We start from the raw sequence: 26,783 nt of genomic DNA on the forward strand, positions 1-26,783 counted from the left end.
AGCCAAAACCTTTACTAAGATTGACGTGATAGTCTTAAATATTCCCCAGTGCAGAGTGACTATCTGCAGCCTTGTTATTACACCAGCCTCCAAGTGGTTTTGTAGGAAACACACTTCATCCCAAAAAGTTATATACAGTTATTAAAAAACACTAACAGGCTACAGGTATATGTGTGATGTATAAACTGATTGCAGTGCTGGCAGGAGAAAAAGCTGGGTCAAAGAACTTAAATACAGATCACAGTATCTCTGTTAGAAAAATCTTCCTTCCTGCTGTACTGCCTCTCCTGTCCTTCCAATAGGCATTACAATTACACTGTCTTAAATATTGCTCTGTGTAAATAAATATTTCTATGGTAAAGTGTAATTACTTACATGTATCTTATTTATTTATTTATTTATTCTCAGAGAAATAGGACGATTCAATGGTGAGACAGTTATTTTAATGATCATTCCACCCACTGCAGTTACTAAAGGGTTTTGTATTCCCAAGATTCATTTGAGTCCGGCTCACGACAGAGCTCAGCCTTCATCTCCTGCTTCTGACAGGACTGTCAGTGTAACACTATTTCTGTACTAACAACCTGTAAGACAAGGTATCAAAGCCTCACTTTGAGAGGATACTCTCTTCTTGCCCACTGGAGGTTCAAAGTCAGGAACAACTCACCGGTGATGTAGCAGGTGACCCGCCGGTTCTGCTCGGAGATGTCGGCGTCCACGGTGCTCAGGGTGACAACGACCTGCCCCGGCTCCGCGTTCTCAATGACCGACCCCTTGTAGAAATCTGAGGTGAACTGCGGGGCGTTGTCGTTTTCATCAGAGACAGTGACCTCCACCAGGGTTTGGGAAGAGAGCTGCACCTTCCTGCCGTGGTCAGTGGCCACCACGTAGAAGCGATAGATCTCCTGCTCCTCACAGTCCAGTTCTTTCAGTGTGGTGATCCACCCGCTCTCACCGTCGATGGTGAAGAGCCCACGGAGGTTGCCAGACTCTGCTTCCAGACTGTAGGTCACTTGCCCATCACTTCCCATGTCCTGGTCGTTAGCTGTCACTTGAATGACTGTGGTTCCTGAAGGCATGTTCTCCATGACAAAAGCTCTGTAGGGATCTGCCTCAAAAACAGGTCTGTTGTCATTCACGTCCTGCACTTGGATATTCACAGAGACCAGAGAGACCAGCTCAGTCTCCAGATGTGAGCAGTGAGCCATGACATCAACCTGGTACCACTTGGTGGTCTCATGATCCATAGGTTTTTTGATTCTCAAGGCCCCTGTCTGTTCATCCAGTGTGAACACCTCGTCCTTGTTACTTTCTGTAGTGGTTCCCTTCACCAGGCTGTATATAATGGGATCCTCTGCAAAAGCTTTGACTGACCCTATTTCTGACCCTTCTGGAAGATCCTCAGCTGCAGAGAATGTATAAAGGGGCTCAGAAAACCTTGGCAATGTCACCTCCCTGGGGACAATCTGGAGATTCACTGGAACAAGGGAGTTCCAGTGAGGGGGTCTGCCATCTTCAGCTTTCACTTTGAAGTTAAAGGCTCTGTTTTCTAAACCAATAAGACTCTCCTTGACCTTAACAACCCCAGTGGCAGCATTGATCTCCACAAGGTCTTCTGCCACATCTTCCACAGAGTCAACAGAGTAAATGACATCTGCATTTGCACCTTCATCAGCATCGTAAGCCAGCACCTGGATGACAGGGGAGCCTTTGCTGATATTGGACTGGATGGACAGTGTGTATTCAGAGGCTTTGAACAGAGGTGGGTTGTCATTCTCATCTGTAAGGATTATTTTGACAGTGCAGAAGGCCACCTTCCCACCCCCATCCTTGGCCATGACTTTAATGGCAATGACCCTCTCTGTGGAATTTTCCCTGTCCAGTTTTTGCAGTGTGGCAATACAGCCTTTATTGTCTATGGAGAACTTCTCATGGGCGAGTTTATTTATGATGGTGTAGTCTATGGTGCCGTATGGACCACCATCTGGATCAATAGCCAGCAGCTCAATCACTTTGGTTCCTATCTCAGCATTTTCTGCCAACTCTGCCTCGTACACATTCTGCTGGAAAGAGGGGCTGTATTTGTTGGCATTTGTGGTGTTGATATACACAGGCACAGTGCTCTTGAAAACTCCGTCTGAAGCAGAAACTCTGAGATTGTAATATGGCTCCAAGTCCTTTTTGCAGCGGTTGAACATGGATATTATCCCAGAAGTGCTGTTGATGGCAAAATGCCTGTTGTCATTACCCGAGAGGATCACGTACTCCAGCCGGGTGGTGTCTCCACTGTCGGGGTCCAGTGCCTGGACTTTGATCACGATGTGTCCACATGTAGCCATTTCACTGACCTTGGCTTCATACTGAAGCTGGCTGAACTCAGGGGGATTGTCATTGATGTCTGTCACATCTACGATTACCAGGGCATCACTACTGAGTGGAGGCACCCCGTGATCTGCAGCTCTGACTTTCACGCGGAACTGTTGATTTGTTTCATAATCAAGTGCTTGAGCTGTCGTTATTTGCCCTGTGCTGGCATCAATATTAAAGAACTTGGCAGCATCTGAACCATCATCCATGATCTGATAGGAGACCACTTTGTTTCTGCCCGAATCCTTATCAGAGGCAAAGAGCTGGACAACAGGGGTCTGTGGTGGCAAACTCTCCGATACAGACGCTGTATAAATGAACTGAGAAAATATGGGAGGGTTGTCATTAACGTCCTCCACCTCCACCTCTACTCTGGCTTCTGAGAAGGATCCAAGTGCTGTGTCTGTGGCTCTAACAGTGAATGTGTGTTTTGTCTCTAGCTCATAGTCCAGCTGCCCTGTGACAGTGAGGACACCAGTTTTGAAGTCGGTGTTGAAGAGTTTCAGGGAATCTTCTTCCACAATGTTGTAGATGAGGCGCAAGCCTTCAGGGCTGCGGGCCTGGATGTGGAGGATGGATGTGTATGGGGGGACGTTTTCTGGCACCTTCACTCGGTAGTACAAACTCTGGAACAGAGGGTTGGATCTGTTCCTCACACTGATCACAACCTCCTCTTCAGCGTGCAGGGGAGGCTCTCCTTTGTCCTTAGCAATGACCCGGAGGTTGTATTTATTTAACGCTTGATAATCAAGAGGCCTCTTAAGGGAGATGTCTCCAAGGTGAGGGTCAATCCAAAAGTATTTGTATTCCTCTGCAAATGAGTAGGTAACAGCTCCATTATCCCCTATGTCTTTGTCTGTTGCTGACACCTGAAAAAGGACATCCCCTGGCTCCGTGCCATCCTGCACTGAGGCGTAGTATGGCACATTCTCAAACTGTGGGGGGTTGTCATTGACATCCTCTACATGAACTCTGACTGTGGCTTGGGATACTCTTGGTGGCTTCCTGCTGTCCTTCACTTCCACAGCTACCTCGTGCATGTCTTGCATTTCGCGGTCAAATTTCACACCCTTGGTCTTAAGAACTCCAGAGGCTTGGATCATTTTGAACCTTTCCTTTTCATTCAAAAGTGAGTAGGAAAGGGGTTCATTTAGCTGATACCCTTTGACCCCAAGAATGGTTAGAGTCTTCTCATCTGTAGAGTTCTCCATCACAGTTGCTGTATATATGTCTTGATCAAATTTCAAGCTGGTACCTTGCGCCCGAGTTAAATTTAGCTTAACCAGAGCAGTGCTCTTATACAAGCCATCACCAGCTCTGACTGTGAGCTCTTGGTAGTTTTTCAGGCCAGTTGTGTTAAGAATGGAGATGAGACCTGTGAGTGGATGGATATGGAAAGCATTGTCAAGATTTCCTTCCACGATGCTGTAGGTCACCTCCGAGTCTGCATCTTTTGCCTGCACTGACAAAAGCTCCATCCCTCGGTGGGCAGGTAGCAAGGCAGAAATGTCGTAAGTGTCTTTGAGAAAGACTGGAGGTGAATCATTGACGTCTTTTACGTGGATTGTGACCTTGGCAGGCTTGGATGCGAACAAGCTGGGACTTCCACTGTCGTGCACATGTACACTGAAGTGGAAAACTGGGGTGAGCTCATAGTCTATATCAGCACGACTGGTCAATGTCCCTGTGCTGGGATCCACAGTGAAATATTTCAGTGCCTCTGGTTCCAAAATCTCATAGATCAGCAAAGCATTGGAGTCTTGATCAGCATCTGTTGCATAGGTGACGAGGGGAGCATTGCTTTCATCCAGAACCATGCTTTGTGATGGGGCATTCTCCATGATCCAGCCAACGAAGGAAGGCTTAACGAAGACAGGCACATTGTCATTCTCATCTATGACATAGATGAGCACCACTGTGTCCATAAATGCTCCAGCCATGTTGGTACCACGGACTTTCAACTGGTAAAAAGACACCTGCTCAAAATCTAAGTTCTTCTGAGTGGAAATAAGGCCTGACTGATAGTTCATGGAGAACACTCCATCTCCATTTCCATCTTTTATTTCATAGCTGACTGGTGACAAACTTGTGGCTGTAACCTGGATCAGAGGAGAGCCAATAGCAGTGGATTCACTGATTTCCGTGATGTATTCAGCCTCTGGAAATTTTGGAGGGGTTCGATCTGAGGGTCTAATGTGGACATGTACAGTAGCAGAATCTTTAAGCTGAGGAAATCCCTGATCTTCTGCCTTTACAATAAGAGTAAATCGCTCCTGCCTGGATGGGTCCAGTTTCTGGGCAACTGTAAGAATTCCAGAATACAGGTCGATGCTAAAGAAGCCTTCTCCATTACCTGCAAGAAGAGAAATTACAGAGTGAAGAATGCAAACACCTTATCAGTCTTCATTTTCTGAAATTCTTTTTCACAGATTCTCCTGATTGCAGACCTGATTAACATCTGTTTCTTTTACTGGGAGAAATTAATTAATTTCTAAATAATTTTAATTATAAGAACAACGAACCCATTGAGATCTGTGAGCTAACATTTGAATCAATCAAAATGTAAATTGGAGATAAACACCCTTCTAATTTAAGCATATTTAGTGGTGGCAGAGCATGTGCTTGAAGCTTTTGCCTCGTGTGCAGAACATGGTAGCACAGACAGTACTAGTTCTTTCAAGCCCTGTCATGCTTGTAATTACCAATACTTCAGGAGCAATTAAACTCCTCAGTCCTTGATCTAAATTGCAGTGAGAAAGATGGAGCAAAGGATGGCTTGTCTCCTGCAAAGAGTTTACAGGCTAAATAGGCTGTGTGGCACAGACATAAATACTTAAGTTTTAACCTTTATAGTGAATGATAAAATATTTGCCCATTGAGCATGAATGACTCAAAACCACCATCAGTCAATGCTGAGAGGGTTCTCACCATTCCTTGAGGATGTGTTTCTTGGTAGAAATACTGGAATGATGATTCTCCTGTGGGAATTGGGAGTACTTTTGCCTAACAACTGAATAGTTCCCATGGATAAAGAGGCGCAAATTTTAGGCTGTTCTAGCTCGTCCAGTCACTATTTTTCTTAGACCAGTGACTCAACATTAAGCTGTCTTCTTAAGAAAAGATGCTAATATTCCATAATATGGACATTACCTACTCACTCTGGATTTTTTGAAACAAGATGCATGGCTCTCACCTGCTTGAAGGGAGTAGTGGATTTCAGCATTAGCTCCCTGGTCCTGATCAAGGGCTCTGACTTGAATGACTTCTGTGCCCACCACTGCTGAGTCCAGCACTTCTGCTTCGTAATGGATGCTGCTGAACTGGGGAGGGTGCAGGTTGCAGCTGTCCACGTGGACGATGACCCGGACAAAGTTCCGCTTGATGGGGACCTCCTGGTCTCGTACCTGAATGGCAGAGAGAGAGCAGGAACAGTCACAGCCAGGACAAGCCAGTCTTGCCTTCACCATCTTCCAAGTAACTCACCAGCACTCTGACAGCAGTGGGTGTTTTGCAATGGTACCAACCCCTTGTCTGGGAAAGAGCCTGGAAGTTTCAGCACCAAAGCTCAGCCTTGAATTTGAAACCAAACATTAACTATTACACACTGTGTTTTCTTTTGTAAGAATCCAGTGGCCCTCCAAAGAAGGCGGTTAGAGGAATGCAGGGTGTTAACTGCATTTAGCTGTATGGTAAAGGTTAACACCCTGCTTTCCTCTTCCCTATTGTTCCAGACAAATCCTCCCTCAAAGACTAGAGCCACTTTTAATTTCTCAAGTGACCCATATATCCTGGCCAAACCGGTGGACTCAGCAGGGCTTGGTCAGGACTCACCATCACTGTGAGGGTGTGCTGAGGCATGGGCTGGGAACTGAAGCCTTCTGCTGTTGTGAGGGCTCCATTGCCTGGATCCAGCTGGAAAAGTCTTGTGCTTTTGGGGTCCACACTGCCATGGATGGTGTAGATGAGCCCCTTTCCTTTGTCCTTGTCTGTTGCACTGACTTGAAGGATTTCTCTCCCTGAGGGAGTATCTTCTGGAATCCTCACCTCGTAATGGCTCTGAAGAAACTGGGGACGGTGCTGGTTGATGTCAATCACGTGGATAAATGCCTGTGGGGGAGAAAGCACAGCGAGGGCAGCAACTGGACATGCAGCCATGTAAAATCTCAGCCACCAATCCTTCTTGGGTGCCGACATTGGGTGCTTCTTGGGTGCCATAACCATCACAGTTTTCCAACTCTTGGAGCTTTGCCATCTGTGATGACCAGGAGCCCCTCTGTCCTTCATCCCAAGGAACACCTGCTGTGCCTTCCCCTTTTGTGTTTTTCAGTTTGCTTCCTCTCCTTTTTCAAAATCTCTCCAGTCTGGTAAGGCATTCAGAGTGAATGTGCCTGCACTTGGCACGTGGGGAAACAGTCAGAGCCTGCCATGGAAAGCAGCAGTGGCTCAGCTGTGGTGCCAGCTTTGCTGCTGGCTGGTGCCTACACAGCAACCCCCATTATTTACTCAACAGAAAGTTGACAGAAGGGGATGTTTGGTTAAAGAAGGGAGGGTCTGGCCTATCCCAAGAGCAGCAAGTGTGTGGAGAAGCAAAATTTCTGTTCTACCCTTTTTAGCCAAGTTTTCATCTCTGCATTGAACAGCACATGCTGGGAATCCTGAATCCTGCTGGGGAAGTCACTGCTTTCTCCTGTGTGGTCTCCTACCCTGGCTGTCCTGACCCTCCTACTGATGTGCCTCCTGCATCTTAGGAAGCCTCAACCAAGTGTAATAATTTGCTTCCTTTAGCAAACCTGAGCATGCCATGGGGGTTTTACACCAGCAGGTTTCTTGACATCTGCTAGCAGCCTTGAGTGCCAAAATAAACATAGGGATGAGATGCAAGGTGGCAGGGAATGCACACTAGGCAAGGTGGGGCTTTGTTTGTTTATTTGGAACAATACTTGAAGATAGTTGAGACATGTGGCCATCCATTAACATCACGTTTCACAGGAATGGTGGAGCTCCTCACTCATCATCCCCCACAGTGAATTTCCCATGATAAGCATTACTGACAGGTGACTCACATCCTAGGTCTTCCTGTGCATTGAGGGCTGGATTTTTCGCTGCTTCTTATGCATGGAGAGAATGACTAGTGAAAGATCATGCCCTGAACACCCCTCCTCAGGGTAGTAAAGATGGGCAAAATCTCATCATTTTAGCTGGGGCTCAGGAACATGCCTGAGAGTGAAGTGTCTCCTTTTACCAGCACTTACTTTGTATGTGAGAACTCAGAGCACACAGCATCTCTGCGGTTGCCCCACTCACTCCCTGGGCCTGACCTCACCTCCTGCAGATGGATTTGTGCTGTACCTGGGCTAGCATATCCCAGGAACACCCCCTGACATGGGATCACAGACCCAAGCCTGACCCAATTTCCCTTAAGATGTTGACCCAGATGTGTTATGTGTTGTAACTCAGCCTGAGCAGCTGAGACCAAGTTGAGGTCTGAGTGTGTGAACTGCCACCCCAGCTTGGCTGGTGGTGTGGATGTGTCTCTGTGTGCTGCCTGGGGTCAACAGGAAAGACCCAAGCTTTCCTAGACCAGCCGTGTTTCCAACAACACAAAAACAATCTTGGCTTGGTTTAAGATCTGTGTGCTGGAGGATCTTCCATTACCCTGTCACTGTGTAATGGAGGATCACAGTGTAAGGACATTCCTGTGCCTGGCACCTGATCCAGAGCTCAGCAGACCCAGAGGAAAGGTTCCCTTTGGCATATGCTCCCTCTCAACAAGGAAAGAAAAAACTAAAGCTGCTTTTTTCTCCACTAAAGAAAAAAACGTTACCTGGGTTTTGATTGTACTGGATCCATCAGTGACTTCTACTGTGAGGTTATAGCTTGACTTCTTCCTTGCATCCAGGGGTCTTGCAATGACCATGCTGCCTGTACTCTTTTCAATGTCAAAATCCATGTCATCATCACCACCTGGGACACAGGGGAGACAGGGAAACAGGAGGGCAGTTACAGTCAGCTAGATTAGGATAGTGCCACAGGTAAGGTTTCTCCCAAATCTGGAAACTCAAAACAACATGTGATAGATAGATGCACACAGGAGATGGGGAGGACAAGGCAAAGCTGGACAAAGGGATAGTCACAGATGGTGACAAAGGAGTGTGAAAAGGAAGATGAGGGGAATGAGAGAAAACAAGGAGGAGAGAAGGGGAAAGGATGCACTTATGCATGTGATATCCCGGCAACAGGCCCATCTGAGCATTGATTTATTTGCACAAGGTTTCCAGCCATGCACCATCACTGGCTCAGCATGGACCAGGGACCTGCTGGGTAGAACAGGGCTCTTGCTGGCTTCTGATTCAAGGTCACACTGTGGGCATATCAGCAATGGTGCTCATCACCACGGCTGGGAGCCTGTGAGCTACCTGAACTCCCAACACTCCAACAGTTGGGGAGGCAGACGGTGCTTCCAGGGTGAGCAGAGCCTGTTGCCTCCAACCCAGATGGCTGAGGATTGCCAGGAACAGCAGGCCTGAGCAGCTCAGCAGCAGAAGGCTGTCCCTCACCCTACTGCTGCTCAGCCCTGGCATGGCAGCTCCTTTCTCATGCCTCGCTTGCTGGGGCCTTTTGGGCCCCTCTTCCTCATTAAACCCTGCAAACTGCTCTGAGATATGGAGAAGCTGAAACAGTTTCCTGTAATTTATCTCAGGTCTCAACTTCTTCCTTCCTGGCCACTGGATGCTCTGGATTTTACTTTATTCTATTACCAGCTGGTAAAATCTTTGCTGGTTGTAAAATTATACATCTTCCCTTGCTGGAGGAATGCAGTGCTCACCAGCCATCTGGACCACTGCTCTCCTGCTGGGAAGGAGACACAGAGAACCAGAGACAGAGGGAGAGAGACCCATGGATGTCTTTCCTTGAGAAAAGAGAGAAGAGCTCCGTGTGCACAGTGCCAAATGGAAAGAAGAAGCCCAGGAAAGGAAAGAGATGAAGAGCAATGTTGCTTTGTCAGTTTTTGCAGACTCCATCAATCCCAGTGACAGTGTTTGTGGTCTGGGGAAGGTGAAACTTTGAATGAGGTGCTGAAGGCTCCTGGATCTCTGCATCCCCCCCCGTGATTGCCAGCTACCATGACACTTTCCTTCCCTTGCAGGGAAAATAAAATCCTGTCCTTTTCCACCAGGATAGAAACCAAGAGAGCCTTCAGCATCACTTGGAACTCTAGGAACTCGGAAAGATGATGCTCCAGCTATGCTCCAGCACTCAGCAGGGAAATGATGGGGTAACTGTCAGAGGAATACAGTGTGAATTCTGCAGACCCAAGCAGACACTACTAATGCCAGATAAACCTTGCACTGATATTGTCTTTCTCCTTATAGTGTTGTATCTCTTGTTGGTTAATTGTATTTATACACCATTATGCTTGCCCTAACACAGTGAGGGGAAAAACTATTCACTTGCCCAATTAAGGCTTTGTCTGACAAGGGCAGGCCCTGCAGGCAGTACCAGTGAAAGGCTGTGCAAGATTGGGGCACCACTTCAAAACATCAAATTACAGGAGCACAATTGGCCCTTGTTGGTAGGACCAGTTCTGCACATGCTGCCTGGAGAGTCCCCTGGGGTGACAGCCCACATCCCCTGTGAATCCTGTGTCTTAAAGGAGGCCCTAGAGTTCCACATTCCATGTCTAAATCACCCCTGGGATGTGGTGAGGAGGAAGGGAGAGCCTCACAAGTTAGGGCAGACCAAGTCTTTGAGGAATGCTTCCTCCCAGTTCCCTGCTCAAGACTCAGCATGGAGGGAGATACGGGGGGTATCTGTAACACTCAGCCACACACCTGGATCCTTGCAGGCAGTTTTAACAAAACCAACAGTGTCACTTGATTCCCAGGAGGAGCTGGCACTGGCATGCCCTGCCTTTCATGCGACATCGGAGAACACCTCAAACACAGGCAAGTTCCAGATTGTCATTAAAAATATGTGTTGGGTAATTGCACTTGGCACCAGAGGCCTTGGATGGGCAGCTTTGTCTAATGGCTGTTTAAACCTCCTGGTGCCTGTGAGAAAGCTTTCCCCTTAGCTCACCTACACCTAAAGCAAACAATTCCATTAGCTCAGGCATGCGAGCACTGAAAGCCAAGGGAGCCGGAGCAAACGCTCACAGACACCACTGCCCTGCTCTGATTGCTGTGCCTCACCTGTGATATTAAACCACACTTGGCTGGGGCCCATCTCGATGCTGATCACTCCCACCATGTGGTTCACAGGATCTGTTTCCATCACGGCGAAGTTGAAGTGGGGTTCATCAAAAGCCAGAGGCTCTGAGGAAGGGCCGGGCCGCGCGACCCAGCTGATGTGGAGTCTCACGTGGGAGGAGAGCGGGGGGCTGCCGCCGTCTGTGGCCTTGACCTGCACAGGAAGGCACATGCACCCAGGGAGAAAGCTGAGTTAGCACATGGGAGCTCCACAGAAAGCTCCTTCTCCCACCCACCAGGAGTTTCAGCGCCCAGCGTGCCCAAAATCCCATGAAACAGATCCTGAGCCAGTGGTCCATGCTCTGGCTGCTTCCAAGGCAGAGCCACGCAACCCAAATTCCTCTTTACCATTAAGTAAATCTGCCAGGCTCTATCCATAGCAGAGACCTGGATCACAAGCCTTGTGGCAAGAATCCACAGAGTGTGGGAAGGCTTTGAACTCACATCCAAACTCCATGGCCTGATCAGAATGCCATATAGAGGCATGATGGAACCCAGAGACTGTTCAGGTTTGGGTCCATATCCATATGGGATCATGGATCACTGTATTCCTCTCTGAAGGTAGGCTCGACAGCTAACTTGAAATTTATTATCCATTTTTAATAGCTTTCTACCTTCTGCACTTCCTATTGTTCCCTCCCACTTTCTCTCCCTCTTAACACATTTGCCTTATACTTTCACTGCTGCATTCTCTTAATCTCTTTCATATTTTCTGTTTCTGAGCTCCTTTCTCTCTTTCCCTCTCCACCTGTCTCTCTCCCCATCAGCTCTTTGTGTTTCCCTCTCCTCTCACCGTGAGTATGTTGTATTCTGAGGCAGGAAAAGCTTTCCTGGAGAAGACTGTGCCAGTTGTGGGGTTGATGGTGAAGACGCCCTCCTCCTCCTCCTCGATGGTGTAGGTGATCTGGCTGTTCTGGCCCTGGTCGCGGTCGGAAGCGATCAGCCTGTACACCGGCAGTGGGGTCTCCGAGGCCGCTCTCTCGGGGAGCTGCACCATGAACAGCTTGTGGGGGAAGCTGGGAGGGCTGTCGTTGGCATCCAGGACTTGGATCACGACTCTGCTGGTGGACTTCAGGGCTGGCTCTCCGTTGTCAGAGACAGCCACCTGTCAGCAAGAAAAGGGAGGAGGTGACAGGGCTCTTAGGTGACCTGGAGTGTGACCAGCCAGCCTCCATCCTGGTGGGCAAGGACTCGGTTAGGGGGTTTTGGGTGGGTCTGCATTTGTATCTCAACATTTTCAAAGGCACTGCTCCTCTCTGCAGGGCAAAGCCTGGCGGCAGTGTGCAGGGCCTGTCCATGCACAGGGGGATGGGTTTGCAGGGCTCCTGCCTCCAGCTGCTCTGGGCAGTGGGTCAGGCTGGTCATTAGAGATCACCCATCTGAAAACATCTGTACTGCAACGGCTTGGCCAGGTACCAGCCATCCTCACCCTGCCCTGCCCGGGCACGCTCCCGGCATGTTGCACTGCAGACAGAAATTATAGACCCTGACAGAGTCAAAAACCTCCAGATCCCTCTGATGGGAATACTCATAGCTGTGAGCAGCTGAGGATGGGGGCTGGTGAGCAAAGCTACACAGCAATATTTGATACAATGAGATAAATGATGGTGGATTTCTCTGGCTTGTTCTTTTCCCTCATGGTGTATAAACTATCCTGCTAGAGGACAGTTCCAATCCTCTTCCTGCACTCCCACAGCTTCCAGAACAGAACTTTTGCTCCAGTCCTCAGCAAGAAAATAATAAACCCTGCAGTACTGCTGCAGCTGTCTCTTGGGTTAACACACACCATTTAATTAAGTTTCCCAGCAGTTGGGAGCTGATGGGATGAGATTCTTTCTCTGTGCTCCAACTTGCAAGGAAAGCCCTTTGAGGACTTAATACACTTGTAGGTAAATAAAGCTAATTACAATCATCATTACCCACCTCTAGGATATGTTCAGCCTTGTATTCTCGATCCAGCTGCCGTGAAGTCGTGGAAATCAGACCTGCCAAGAAAGAAACCCTTTGAGCTCCAAGACTCAGCATGCAAGAAAAGCCAGGGCTGATCAGATCCCTGAATGCCCAAAATCAGCCTGCCCACCTGTCCTGTTTCAGGTTCCCTTTGTGATCAGAGGAGAAAGACAGATACCCCCAGAGGGTAACCCATCCCCTCCCAGCCTGAATCCCTCTGTGGAGGTGTTGCTGCTGCTTTCTGATCACAGAGACCACGGAGGAGGGGGAACACCTACCAGATGCCTGCATCAGTTGAGGGTTGGCAAGGCATTAGGTGAGAAAAGCTGCAGGACCATGAAAACAAAACTTTTCTTATGCCTCTAAGTAAGAAACATTCTGCATGTGCTGGCACAGCTCTGGCCTCTTAACAAGTCTCTTAACAAGTCTCTACTCCTGTTTTTCCTCTGCTGAACCCTGCTCTTTGTAATTTACAGTGTTTTGACAAAAGTTTGTCTTCTGTCTTGGGAAATACCCTCTACTCAACTGCTAGAACAAATGCATTCAGGCTAAAAATAAGGTACACAGTCAAAAATAATGTTGGTATATTATTTAAGCCTTGCTGAGACACAGGGTGAGTCCTCCAAAAATTGCAAGATTTGAGGGATTTCTGAAATATACACAGTAGTTTACCCACAGGGAATAGGCTGGATGCAGGAGGGAAGAATTGTGGCTATAATAAACTAGAGTTAAAACAAAATCATCATAATTGTCCCTTTTGGGCCTGTCAATGACTAAGCTGAGTAGATGCAAGTGTGGAAATGATGGAGTTGAGGCTTCTGTTTCCATGTCTGGTTTCATAACAGTCCTTGCTGAGTGCCTTGACTCTTCACTTTTGGGGAAAAGCAGCTCTAGATCATTTTACAACTGCTTTACCAACGATGGAAATTGTATATGTAATATTTGACCTCCTGAAAGTCATCACGGCTGACACGTGTGAGTGTTTTTGTCCACTCCCAGTTATCAAGGTCTCTCTCTTTCCTGTGAAGGGAAGTTCTTCTTCTTCACACCAACAAAAGGCAGGGTGAATTTTCCTGAGCACAGCAAGCACTGGCACAGGTTCCTGCTACCCTGGGAAATGCTTTGCCTGGGATGCCACGTGCATGTGCAGTGGTGTGATCACATGCACTTGTGCGCCCTGAAAGACTTGTAAATCCCAGCTGCATGAACCCATCTCAACTCTCATTTCTGGTGCAAAACCAGACAGCTTTAATTAATAGTACTGTCTTCAGGTGTACCATAGTTTTTGTATATGTCTGTCTGAGCATGACAGCAGGAGAAAATTTCAAATGGCTGCAGGAAACACGAGGCAGCTGAAGGAGGGAGCAAGGAGCAGCTGCTTGGAACGTGACTCTTGTTCACAGTTTCCACTTGTTCTCTGGGATTATTCACATTTGGCACCAGCCATGGCGCTAAACATTTATTTGATGCCTTTACAATCATAAATCAACACTCCTTAATGTGTTATGACAGGATGGCTTGAAAAATTCTGTTTGCTTGTCTGTCATAGTGGGTTTTTTTCTCTCCTTAATCATCCTTTTAATATCTCAGCAGGTGAAGAGGACTCAGCAGAGAGCCCGCTGGCTGAGGAGCTTTTAAAACTTTCCCAGGTTAGTGAGAGCCCGTATGGGTCCATTAGCAGCAAAACTCATGGAAATGCTCTCCTACAGGGGGGCTGGAGAAGGAATTGCAGCAGCAGCTCACTGAGATCTCTGATGTTACTGTCCTCACTACCAAATAGGTTGGCTATTGAGCCCAGAACTCCAGCTACTTCAGGGAATGCTTCATAATTTTGGCCCAAAAAGCCCACAGGACACACAGATATTGAAAACAGACACCCATGTATGTGCTGGGGATGTTTCTGGTTTATCAGATTCCAAAATCCAGCTGCAGCAGACTAACACCTTGCTTGTACTGGATTAATGCATGCCAGCTGATGGAAGGGAACTTAACCCCTCTAAAGTAACTATCTGGATTTGCTTGGCCACACCCTGAAATTCTTCCATGACTCAATGAAAAAAATGAAAGAAAGAAGGATCATAGCTCAGCTTTCTAGTGCTGGAGAAGGAGGACTGTAGTGAAGGCAGATGAACTGGAATTTAATGACACTCTAGAATGTCTGTATCACTGAAGATGCTCATATCTCCTGGGGAGTAAGAGCTGACTCTGCTCTCTATCACATAACCTGTGCTGTATCCCAGCTGGGAGTCTCACCAGCTGGAAGTTTTTTGGTTTATCTTCACATCTGCTGAGCCATAAGGCAAAGGGTTGGCTTCTCCTCCTGACCCCAGGCAAACTCTGTCCCTTACTCCGTGCCCAACCGCGGCTCCCGGTTCCCCTCTCTGGAGCCAGTTACCACTCTGCCCTGGGATCTGAAAGGTCTTGTGGTTAATTAATTAGGGTTAATCACGCTAATTCCCGTTTGGAGCCGCGGCACTGGGCGGTGCTGAGATGCACGAACTGACAGCAGCGTTCACACGGCCACGGAGCAGCCGGAGCTGGGAGATGGACACTGCACATGGCTCCTGAGAGAAGCCGGCTGGAATTAACGCACATTTTCATTTGTTGCTGCTTGGTTATACACCCTGTGAGGCCAGAGGGCTAAAATGCAATTGGAAGCTGTTATTATTAAAACTGCCATCAGTTTTTGTGGCCTGGGGACACAGTTCCTTGGTTCTTTCTGCTGTCCCCTGCAAGGCCTGGGAAGTGCATGCTTCATTTTAATGAGTGTTTTGTGTGTGCATGTGCATGTGTGTGAGTTATCAGTACCCTGCCCTGCTGGAAAACCCCATCCAGCCTGTCCCATGGGACGTGTGATGGAGTTGAGTGGGTGTCCTTTATTTGTGTTCTTGCATGAGGCCCTGATGGTTTCTGCTGAATCCTACAGAGACTGAACAACACTGTCAAAGGTCCTAATTGCACCTGGCTAATTAGCCAAGCTCTGCATCTAGGGAAGGTCCAGGAACAATGCCTTCTGTTGCCTGCATGCAGGCAGGCATAGACTGTGCTCCAGCAGCCTATCCACACAGCAATGAGAAAGGATTGTCTGCCTCTCTCCTGCTTGCTGCCTGCAAAGGGCAGAGAGGAAGGCTGGTCATGTTGGAACAAGAGCACCAGAATTACCAGGGCACTGTTGTCAGGGAACAAAAAATAATAATAACTTCTGCTGGCAAGAACAGGGCTGGGGTGGAGGTTGCTGGCCCCCTGCCCTTGCTGTAGGGGGGAAAATCTAAGATAGTTAAAATAGCCAGAATCAGGTTTGCAGGCACTGAGGCTTTCACAAGAGCTTGAGAAGGGAAGAGGTTGTCCTCCTAAAACCCTCTTTCTCTTGTCTTACTCCTGTTTCCATTTAACATTTTTTTCCTTCTTTTCCTACTACCCCAACTCTTGTTCTGACCCCACTGTGCACTACTCCATGCTCAGCTGTGTGTTAGGTTGATTTTGGGGAGCAGCTATGCAACCATCTCTCGGGCCTAAAGAGCAGGATGTCCTTCCTTGTAGGAAAGTCTTTCCTTACAGGGAACCACAAGCATCCTGGGGAAGCCAATGGACACTGTCAGAGCAGAAGAAACACCAGAAGAACAAGCAGCTGGAGACAAATAATCCAAAGTAAAGGATTCTCCAAAGAGCCTTTCAGCAGGATGAATGGCTTTGTCCTGACTCTTCCTGCCACAGCCTCCCAGCTGGTCCTGTCTGGACTCAAACCCCCTTCACATCAAATCCTGAACAAAACAAGGTGAAAACTTTTCCAGCAGAAGAATACCCCAAGCCCTGCTGTCTGCCCATCTCTCCATGTAGCTATCTATCCCTGTCTCCCACAAACACTGCTCCACACCAGCTGCCAGGCTGGGCTGGAGAGATTCCATCGCCCATGGCACAGAGCTTTCATCTTGCTGCACAGTTTTGTTCCCTCTTCTCATTAGCCTTTCATGTATTTTCCTCCTTTTTCTCCACCCTCTTTAGAGAACTGAGAGCTTGGAGATCTTAGAGCCTTTCTGTGGTAGTTTGGGAATGCTGGAGAAGCCCAGGACAGTTATCATGGCTGTTCCTGGCTCCCCTGCAAGGCTTCAGGAGAAGTCAAGGGGCTTGCTGGTTATGTCTCCTCTGGCCAATCCACCCATGTCAAGGCACTGAATCGAACACACAACCAGGAACCGAATTAGGTTACTTACAGTAGTGTGTCACTCTGCTCTGAATGATTTTCCAGGGCTATTCTGCAGGGTTATTCTGGGTGTAGATACAAGCGTTGCAGCAGCACATCAGGACCTTAATTCCTATTAGGACACAGGATGAGAACAAGCTTCCTCCTCCTCCTCCGCCTTTGCCTAGAGGCCACTACCAGAAATGTCCAACCTAGGAGAGACCCAGGCTGACCTCTGGCCCTCTTGTGTCCTGGCTTATTTCCGTGCCAGTGTGACTTATCTGTCTATCCTTTGATGACAATGACCATGTGGGATAGGTGAAAAGGAGATGCCTTGATCACAGTATTCTGCCCTGCAGTGGGGTAACTTTTTTTTTTTTTTTTTTAATACAATCATGCACTAATGGGGATGACAGCACTTCATCTTCCACTGATGCACTACCAAGCCAAGACCAAAGATTATTGTTTTATTCTACTTAATGGAGCAACTAACCTGCAGAATGAAAATACTACTGGGTTTCCAAAAGGCTGCCTAGGGCCCTGAACGTTAGACAGGCTGTGATATTCCTTCTGGCAGCAGCAGCAAATGACTTCTCTTTAGATACTGTAAACATGAGAGTATAACTGCTCAGTTTATGCCAATGTTCACAGGCAATTATAGGTTCTTTTGGGTGACATGCAAGTAAAATCATGGATAACTGAATCCTCATCAAGCTTGGAAGCAGGACCTTAAACAACCTCCAAGCTCAGGGTTTAAAGAAGAGATTTCCAGCAACTGTCCAAGAGATAAGATCAGCCCATAGGTTTGTTTCAGAACTGACAAACTTATCACTCTTCTCATGCAAATCACCTGAGTATAGGCAGAGATGGAGAGGAGATGACTCATATCTGAGAGAGCTTTTTTTGTCTAAGATGGCGATTAATGGGATAGCTCAGAGGTGAGGTGTCTCATTAGCAAACATTTGGATTTTGCCAGAGTCACTCATTTTGCTATGGAACAGCCTTGGATCGTGACTTTGCACTCAAATAGGGCTGAAAGCTTTGCCTGCAGCATAAAGGCTGCATTTCCTGCAGGGTGCATGGCTGCTCAGCTGAAGAGGGGAGCCAGCTTGGTGACCTGACAGGCGTCCTGCTCCACATCCCATCAAAAAGGCAGTGGTTTTATGCAACAGGGTTTCTGAAGGAACATTTCTGCAGAACCCTGCATTGTGCAAGCTGTCCTGGAGCTGGGTTGTGCATGGCTGTTTGGATTATGTGGGAAAGTTGGATGCAGGGCAATGTCCTGACCAGGCTAAAAAGCTTCTGGCAGCACAGACAGCTACAGCTGTGGGCAGCAGTGGTCACAGTTAGCTGACATCTCCCGGTGCATTTATACAGTGCCACGTAAATACACCCTGTGAGGTTCTTGTGACAAAAAGATTTTAGTATTTCATAATAATAATAATAATAATTTCCTTCTTCCATTCCCCTCCTAGCCAGCTGTAGAGCACTGCCAGAGAGCCATCACACCACTGGAAACGCAGCTGAGAGCAGCTCTAGCCTTTTCCAATACATCCAGCTCCTCATCTGAGAGCAAGCTTCCATCCCGCTGCAGAAGCTGAACTGCTTTTATCATCTCCAGGAGATCAAAGTCATGCAATTAATCCTCTCCCATACTCAGGCTCTGTGCCCTCCCTTCCCTCTTCTCCCAGGAGCTGATGGCATGAAGGGCTCGGCACAGCTTTCCCTGCCAGACTGGCCCAATGTCAGCTCCGCTGGGATAGTTTGAGGAAGCTGTTTACACAAAACATCAGCGGGTTTTTGATGGCTCTGGAAGATCTGGTAAATAATCCTCAGATGAAAGATATAGTCTAGGAAGATGGCAGAAGAGGCTTACTACACTTACTACATTAATAGTGCTGGAGAATGGGTGGAGCCTTTAAGTGCAGTGGAATTCATTTTTGTTAATCCTGCCTGGGTCTGTGTCAGGAAGAGTCACCTCCAGAAGGGTGTTCCCTGGCTCAGGCTGTGCAACAGTTAAGGGGAAAGATTAAAAGAAACTGTTCAGGGCTTTGAAAGCAACACATTTTTGTCATTCTAAGAGCCATCTGGATGCAAATCACAGCCCTCAGGTTGAGGGTTTCAATCCTCAGACTCCCCACAGAGGGTATTTGGAGACTGGGACTTTTGCTGCAGCAGAAAAGTGCGACAAAGGCAGCTGTGTGGGCTGTTTATATTGAATATGTAACATCCTCTGGGCACTTGGAAGCCTCAAAAACAGATGCTGAGTTGGGTCAGTCTTACCTGTAATGAGGTTAATGGTGAAGAGTCCTTGAGGATTTCCAGTTAGGATGTGAAAAGTCAGTTTTCCCTCTGAGCTGGAGTCTGGATCAAAGGCATCAAGCTGAAGGACTGATGTGTTTGGTGGGGAATTCTCCATCACAGAGGCATAGAAGACAGGTCTGGACATTTGAGGTGGGTTGTCATTGGTATCAGTGACTTCAATATAAATTTCAGTCACAGAAGACAGAGGAATTGTTCCCAGGTCAAGGGCCAGCACAGTCAGCCAGTAGTGAGATGTTCCCTCTCGGTCGAGTGATCCTATGGTCCGTATGGTGCCTAGGAGAAGAACAGGGAGTGTTTGTGAGGGATTTAAGGAACTCAGACCACTCAGTCCTTGATGACAGAGCAGTCTCAAGTCTGCTTCCTGCTCTTGGCTGCACACACAAACTCTCACACACACCTTGTGTGGCTGTGAGATTGTGTGAGGGGCTTGCTTCTGCTGAGGTTAATTTTTGCTATACAAGTGATAGAGAAGACCTTGGTATTTTTGGGGGAGGACAGATATTGATTTGCTGTTATTTTAAGGAGAAAAACCCCTGCTTGTTCCTACCCAGATCCAGGGGTAAATTAGTAAATCCCTGCACAATCAAGAAAGGTTTGAATGCATAGAACATTGTAAACAGCAAGGCCAAACACAGCAGGTAGTTTAAGCCTTCAAGTGACACTATTGAATGAAGACGTCCTTACCTGTGTCCTTTTCAATGTGGAAGACAGACAGGCCAGTGCCTTCTCGGAGGAAATACTGAACCTCTCCATCTCTGCCCCTGTCGATGTCCTTGGCCGTGACCATCATCACCGACGTGCCCTTAGGGCTGTTCTCCTGCACCCAGCCTTTGAAGACAAAGGAGGCAAAGCGTGGTGGGTTCAAGTTCTCGTTGACATCAATGACGTTCACTTCCAGGTGGCAGAGGGAAGAGCGAGAGAAGGGCTTCCCACCGTCACTGACCTGCACGGTTAGATTGTAAGAGTCCCTCTTCTCATAGTCCAGCTCCTTCTCCAAACGGAGCGCCCCGGTCAGCTTATCCACGTGAAACATCATCTCCTCGTTGTTAATGAGGCTGTACCTCACCTCCCCCCCAGAGCCAGCATCAGGGTCAAAAGCTTCCAGAAACAGGAGAATGGTCCCCACGGGCAGGTCTTCGGGGACCTTCACACTGTTGAGGGCTGGGAGGCACTGAGGGGTGTTGTCATTTACATCCTCCAGAGTCACAACGAGGTCTGTAACAGAGAACAGCTGGAAGCCTGTTTTAGGCTGGTCCCTAGCTTCTATTTTCAGCACATAGCAAGGCCACAATTCTCTATCTAGAGCACCTGTAACTGTCACTTCTCCAGTGACACTGTTAATGGCAAACTTGTCAGTGGGCGTGAGGAGGGAGTATTTTACTCTCCCATTGTCATCTGTATCAGCATCTTCTGCTTTCAGTTGAGCTATTGTTGTCCCTGCTGCTACATGTTCTGGTATTGCCACCCAATAGGCACCTTGAGTGAATTTAGGAGTATTATCATTGGTATCCAACACATTCACAGCCAACAGTTTCCAAGATGATTTTTGTGGTGTGCCAAGGTCATACACAGTAATGTTGAGAATGTAGAAGCTGGTTTGCTCATGATCTAAAGGAGAAAGGACTTGAAGGAGACCCAGTTCCAGGTCAATTGTAAAGCAGCTGTCATCGTTTCCATCTGAGATCACATAAACCAATTTTCCATTAAAACCAGTGTCAGGATCAATGGCTGAAAGGTCAGCAATAGTTGAGTTGATGGGAACAGTCTCTATGATATCAATGGATCGAGGAAAGCTGTCATCAAACTTAGGAGCATTATGGTTTATAAGGTGCAAGTTCAGAGATGTTTCATCATCCTGCCCATGGCCTTGAGACTGAGACTCGATGGAGTGTATGATGGTTTCTGTCAGTTGCTTCAAGACTCCTGTTTCCTCACACTGCATTTTGACGGGGAGGCCTTGGCTGACCACAGTGATGTTTACAGATGTTGGCAAAGCATAGTTCTCTCCATCTGTTGCAGTTATTTTCAAAGAGTAGAAAAGTGGCTGTTCAGAAGGAAGATCTCGCAGAGATATTCTAAGGGATATTACTCCAGAGATGGGATTCAGTTCAAAATGCTGTAAGTCGTTGCCAGACTTGATTTCGTATTTGATATGCTGCAGCTCATCACTGTCGATTGCAGAGACTGTGGCCACAGGGCTCCCAACTGGAAAGTCCCGTGGGATGGTGCCACTGCAGCTTGCCTTCTCAAACACAGGAGCGTTGTCATTGACATTGCTCAGCGTCAGGGAGACGTACACCTCAGTCTCGTGGCGGAAGGGTGAGCCCCAGTCTGACGCCCACACTCGCAGGTGGTACCATCTCTGCATCAGCTCATAGTCCATTGACTTGGAGGTGGAAATGACACCAGAATAGGGGTCAATGACAAAGGGAACCGACTTCTGGTTGGCTATGCTGTAGGTGACAAAGCCATTGTCTCCTTTATCTTCATCTGTAGCCCTTACTGTTAAGACACTGGTGCCAGGAGGAACATTTTCATCAAAGGCCCCATGGTATGAAGACTGAGTAAAACTTGGAGCGTGATTGTTGCAGTCGGTAATGTCAACAACAACAGTCGTGGATGTGTGACTGTTACTGCTTGTAACTTCAAGCTCAAAACTAGACTGCTCTTGGAAGTTCATTGCTCTGACTGTAGTAATCAGTCCAGTGTGAGGATTGATCTTAAAGCTTGTGCTGTCAGGAGTCGGTCTCAAAATGTATTTAAGATTTGGGACAACTGGTGTGACCTTCACCATAACAACTTGGCTTCCAGCTGGGGAAAATTCACTGAGCTGGACACGGTACACTTCTTTCTCAAACCTGGCAGAAACATACTTGGAGGGGGGTATGTGGACAACTCTGACAGGAGAGAACAGTGGTGGCTTGCTCTTGTCCTTGGCTTGCACACTGAGGTTGAAACCAAACGGGTAAAGTAACCAGTTTATCTCTTTGTTTGACACAATCATGAACTCAGTGCTCCCAAAGTAGGATTTGATGGCTTTGAAATGTCTTCCCGGATCTCCATCCACAAACTCAACTGAATCAATCCCTGCTTCTGAGTCACCACTTTCTACAGAGAGAGTTGCATAGATAAAGTCTTCATCTGAGTCAGGTGATGTCACCTTCACCGAGGAGATAGAGGGGGGTTTCCTGGCAGATGGCTCCACTTGGATGGTGAGACTAGCCAAGTTCCCAAAGCCATTCCCCTCCGTGATCTTTCTCATTCTGTCCACAGCCAAAACCTGCAGGTTATGCCTGCCTCGATGGGTGCTGTTCAGCCTGCCTGTGACCATAACTGCCCCCGTGGTGGGGTGCACACTGAATAGGTTGGACTTGGTGTTGAGCTCATAGTAGAACTCAGCGTTCTGGCCAGCGTCAGCATCAGTGGCACTGAGCGTGCTGACCACTGTTTTCAGAGGAGTGTCTTCTCTGATGGACACTTTGTAGGAGGGGGGTGAAAAGAGAGGCTTCAAGTCATTTCTGTCCAGAATATGAATCAAGACTTTGGCCCAGGCTTCGTAGGCAAAGGTGCTCTCTGTGGCCTTGATTATTAACATGTAACTGTCTTTGACCTCACGGTTTAAAAGTGCTGTGTTGCTGCTCCTGGTTCTTATTCTCAAGAAGCAGAAATCCCCAATCACGTGCTCCTCTGTTTTAAACAGACCAGTGTTGTCCCCAGAAGCTATTCTGTACCTGATGTCCCACTGAGGGTCTGTCTTGTAAATACCCATTTTGACGTAGCTCTCCACGTAGGTCTTGGGGGCTGAATTCTCATAGATGGTGGCATTGTAGAAGAAGTGAGTGAAGTGCAGAGGGGAAGTGTTGCCCTTCTCACAGCTGGCCTTGTGGACCACACAATGCATCAGGAAAACTGCAACACTCAGGAAGTGACTCCTGATGGAGACTTCCATGGTGCGGTGTCTCCTTGAGCCCTGCAGGTGTCAAAGGAAGAACATTGGTAATTCTCATTAAGGTCAGTGTGCTACAGATAAAAGTCTGCAAGGGTTCAGCCTCACCTCCCTGCTCTGTCTACCCTGACCTTTATTGATAAAATTGTTAGCTCAGCCCTTCTTCCCTCTGTCCCAGTGAGAGATCTGTCCTCCCACATCCCCACACTGGCTCAGATTGCTTCACTTTCTCTGCTCCAGCTTCTGTCTTTATAGAGGGCAAAATCTGGTAAGTCATGCAAAATGCTCTGATCAGGCTGACTGCTATTCTGTGAACAATCTTGCCCTCCCTTCATTCTGCTTTCTCCTAAGTCAAACAGCATATCTATACTCTCCATCCCCAATCCAAACTCCCTCTTGTTTTGTTTCTCCAGCCTCCCTTCTCCATCTTAACTTCTCTCTCACTGAAAAGTATCTTCCAGAGTCAAAATATAAACTGGCTTATGTGCCTCTCTGTGGTTGTCTTCCCTTTTCTCTCCCTGTGCTACAGAATGTGTTGTCCTTCCCCAGCAATGATGGAGAACACATGCCGTGTTGTAAAAATTCTGAATGTGCAGCTCCACGATGTGGCCTTTCCAACAGCTTTATCTCACTTTCTAGTCAAGCTCTGTCTCAATCACCTCAAAGTTCTTGTAATTCACAGGCCTGACCCTGCTGCCTCCTGTGTGCTGACTGAAGGAGCAGGTTTCCAGCTACACTTTGCCCATGTCACCCTCATCCCTTGAGTAATCTCTCTGGTTGCTGCCGTCTCATGGCAAAGCCCCAGGGTCAGGATTCCTGTGGAGGATCTGCTGTCCATGACCACCTGCCATCAGCTTCCTTCTCCAACAGCTCCCCAGCAGCTCCACGGTTTATCTCTGTGAACAAGGTGTATCAAAGGAGGAACTGGGGAGCACACATGTGATTAACAGGGATGTAACTTTATTAGGGAGCTTTGCAGAGCTTGTTAAAGGATCAAGGCCTGTTCTTTTCAAAAGCTAAGTGCACGGTGCTGTGTGTGCAGTTAGGGGTTGAAACCAGGGATAAGCTAAATATAGGTGCATATATTTCTCCTAGATATCCTAGGAGATCTTTATCTAGAACTGTTTCTTCCTGTTTTAAATTTAAATTATATATCAAGTACCTGCCAGTCATTTGGCACATTCCTAATTTAAACAGGGAAGACTTGTTTTTCCAGACACTTTTTCAAGACTCATCTCTTTAAGAACCAGAACTAGTTCAATTTGTATCTCAAGTTGAATGTTAGGAACAAATTGTTAGATCCCAACTAACAGTATGTGTCACATTCTCTCACTGAGCTATCTAATTACTGATAAATACAAAGCTGTACATTTCATATTTGCCTCAAATCCTTTTCTCCTTGGCAAACAGAAACCAAACATCCAAAAAAATCTCTCTGTGGTCATTCCTTTTTGAAACAAATGGTCTGAAGCTGAAATCAAACTACCAGAAGTCTGAGAGAAATCAACACAATTCAGTTTTGACAGTTTTTCACGCCATCATTTCACTTCTAGGAAACACAACATAATCCCAAATGTACTTCAAATTAAAGAAAAACTTGGAGGGCAGAGATGGGTGACCCAGAAAGGCATGCGGCTCCTCCTGAGAAGTCGAAAACCATGCTCTTAAAAGCTCTGCTTGTTGCTTGTTACTTAACAGCTCTCCAGAGCTGTGCAGCATGTAGGGACTTGCCTAGAGCTACTCCCTTGCAGCGCTTTCAACTGCTGAACCTGGAGAGGAGACGTTGGCAGGCTGCGCACGCGTGGCCGCCAGCGCTGGGAGCGGGCAGTCCACAGAGCCCAGAGTGCAGCAAGGCAGCAGAACAAACCAGCAACCAAACCAGAGCTGCTCCACCAACAGCAGACTTAATGAATCCGATCGCTTTGTATCTGGGCTAATTGACTTTTTAATTGAATTGTACTCAAACGGCAATGTGAACTCATCTCTCATAAGACATCAGAGAAGCCACAAAAGCAGAGACGTTATGAACTCCACAACCACAAGAAAAGCTGGATCCAGAGCACATGCCTTCCTGGGCACCAGCAATTCAATATGGGAGGATAACCTTGAGCAAGGAGTGGGTTTTCTGGCATTTAACAAGGTGCAAGCTTTCGTCTGAATCTCTCCTGGAATGCACTTAACCTCCCTCTTCCCTGTATATTTCCTGACATCTAAGAAGGGTTTCACTTAACATTGCTGCTTTTCCCCTCTGTATTAGCAGTGTTTTGCTTCTCTGTCCAGATAATTATTTTTCAAAACCTGTTGTGACCTCAATATTTCTTAGAGCTTTGCTCTCAATTACAAGCTGGACTGAAAGCAATCAATGGCTTCAGCAGTTATGATGAGGGATGAGGGATGGAGAGTGACTATGCATCTGAGGCAGAAGCCTCATTTCCTCTGCAAATGATCTGAAACTTTGAAAGACACAGTCAAAACTTGAGGAGAATTGTCTAGGAGGCATCACCATCAACTTTTCAAGAGCTTCTCTTTGTGTCAGGACCATGCTCAATTGAGCAGTATCACAGAGAGTCTGTGTCCTCTGACAGCAACTTCCCACCCTGGGCCTGGAATTCATCCCCTATGACCTGCAGCTGCAGTTCCTCCTTTAGCAGGCTGCACTGGGAAGCAATCATGCTCTGAGGGTCTTGTTTCTCTTTCTCCAGCATGGCTTTAGTACAATTTGAAGTGTGATAGATCTCACAGGAGATGACTGTGCTGTCCCTGATCTGTCCTCTGCTTCTGGAATCATTTATGCCACAGTCACAATGCAAAATTATCCAGAAGTTGGACTGGGGCATTTCCAAGGGCCATGGTGAAGCTTAGCAGAAAAACGGGGAACAGTGCTCTGAAGAGAGGGGAAATCTGGTGAATTGTCTCAGCTCCAGGGAAAATCCTGTTGGAACTGACCCTGGAAGATGACAGCAATGAATGAGAAGAAATGAGGTGGGTTTCTATGACTTTTGTTCCGTGGGCTGAAAGCTGTGCATAGCATGAAACCAGCAAAAAAATCAATTTAGGCCCTTATTCCCAGATGCAGGTGGCTACCAAGGAGGGGCAGCACTGCCAAGCTCAGGGGTCCTTGCCACGGATTTCAAGGATCTCCACACGGAAACTGGGTGAAATCAAACGGATTTTTCATGCAGATTAAGAGAAGAACCATTCCTCCTGCTTTTCTGAGCTGCACTACCCCATGTCCCTGTGCTGTCAGTAATTAGCGCACGATCCATGGGACCTGTGGCAAGGGCCATGCACACTTCAGGGCTGCCACACCAGCTGCAAGCATTTAACACTTGAACACCCCCACTTGCCTCTGGTCTCTTCACCTCGTGGGACCATTTATTTCTACTCCAGAGAGTGTTCCACTTCTCTCTGGTGTCCTGCTGGAGCTGGCTGCACATGGGGAGGCAGCAGAGCTGGAGGAAGCCCACGGTGGGATGGAGTGTGGAAGGCAGGGCACGCTCCCGACTGAGGGAAATACCAGGGCATCATTATGTGGTGATTCAGCCTCCTTTCCTAATCACCAGGCGAGGATCAGAGAGCCTCGGGGGGCTTCGCCCTCAGCCCTGCAGATGCAAACTCCCCGCAAAGGCGGTAAACAGTCGGTGTATCTCTAATCAGAGCCCGAGCGCGCGTCTAAATTTAACATCCAAATTGGGAACCTCTGTCAAAGACATGCCCAAATCTGCCGGCTTGAAACGAGGGAACAAACACGGAGCTGAGATTGCAA

At 47.6% G+C, this 26,783-nt stretch overlaps 1 protein-coding gene across 1 annotated transcript in view; it reads right to left on the reverse strand.

Moving 5' to 3' along the window:
- FAT2 (FAT atypical cadherin 2) overlaps window positions 1-23,020 on the reverse strand; it is a 44,771-nt gene extending 21,751 nt beyond the window's left edge. The window contains exons 1-9 of the mRNA XM_041481909.1: window positions 19,756-23,020; window positions 19,030-19,344; window positions 12,540-12,601; window positions 11,410-11,721; window positions 10,560-10,770; window positions 8,192-8,331; window positions 6,199-6,474; window positions 5,561-5,771; window positions 668-4,720 (exon numbers count right to left, since the gene is read on the reverse strand). Coding sequence (XP_041337843.1) covers window positions 668-4,720; window positions 5,561-5,771; window positions 6,199-6,474; window positions 8,192-8,331; window positions 10,560-10,770; window positions 11,410-11,721; window positions 12,540-12,601; window positions 19,030-19,344; window positions 19,756-23,020 — 8,845 coding nt within the window. The remainder of the gene's footprint in view (window positions 1-667; window positions 4,721-5,560; window positions 5,772-6,198; window positions 6,475-8,191; window positions 8,332-10,559; window positions 10,771-11,409; window positions 11,722-12,539; window positions 12,602-19,029; window positions 19,345-19,755) is intronic.
- Window positions 23,021-26,783: the final 3,763 nt, after the last annotated feature.

Source organism: Pyrgilauda ruficollis, unplaced genomic scaffold (assembly GCF_017590135.1).
Source record: "Pyrgilauda ruficollis isolate IOZ18807 unplaced genomic scaffold, ASM1759013v1 scaffold57, whole genome shotgun sequence".
Taxonomy (NCBI): domain Eukaryota; kingdom Metazoa; phylum Chordata; class Aves; order Passeriformes; family Passeridae; genus Pyrgilauda; species Pyrgilauda ruficollis.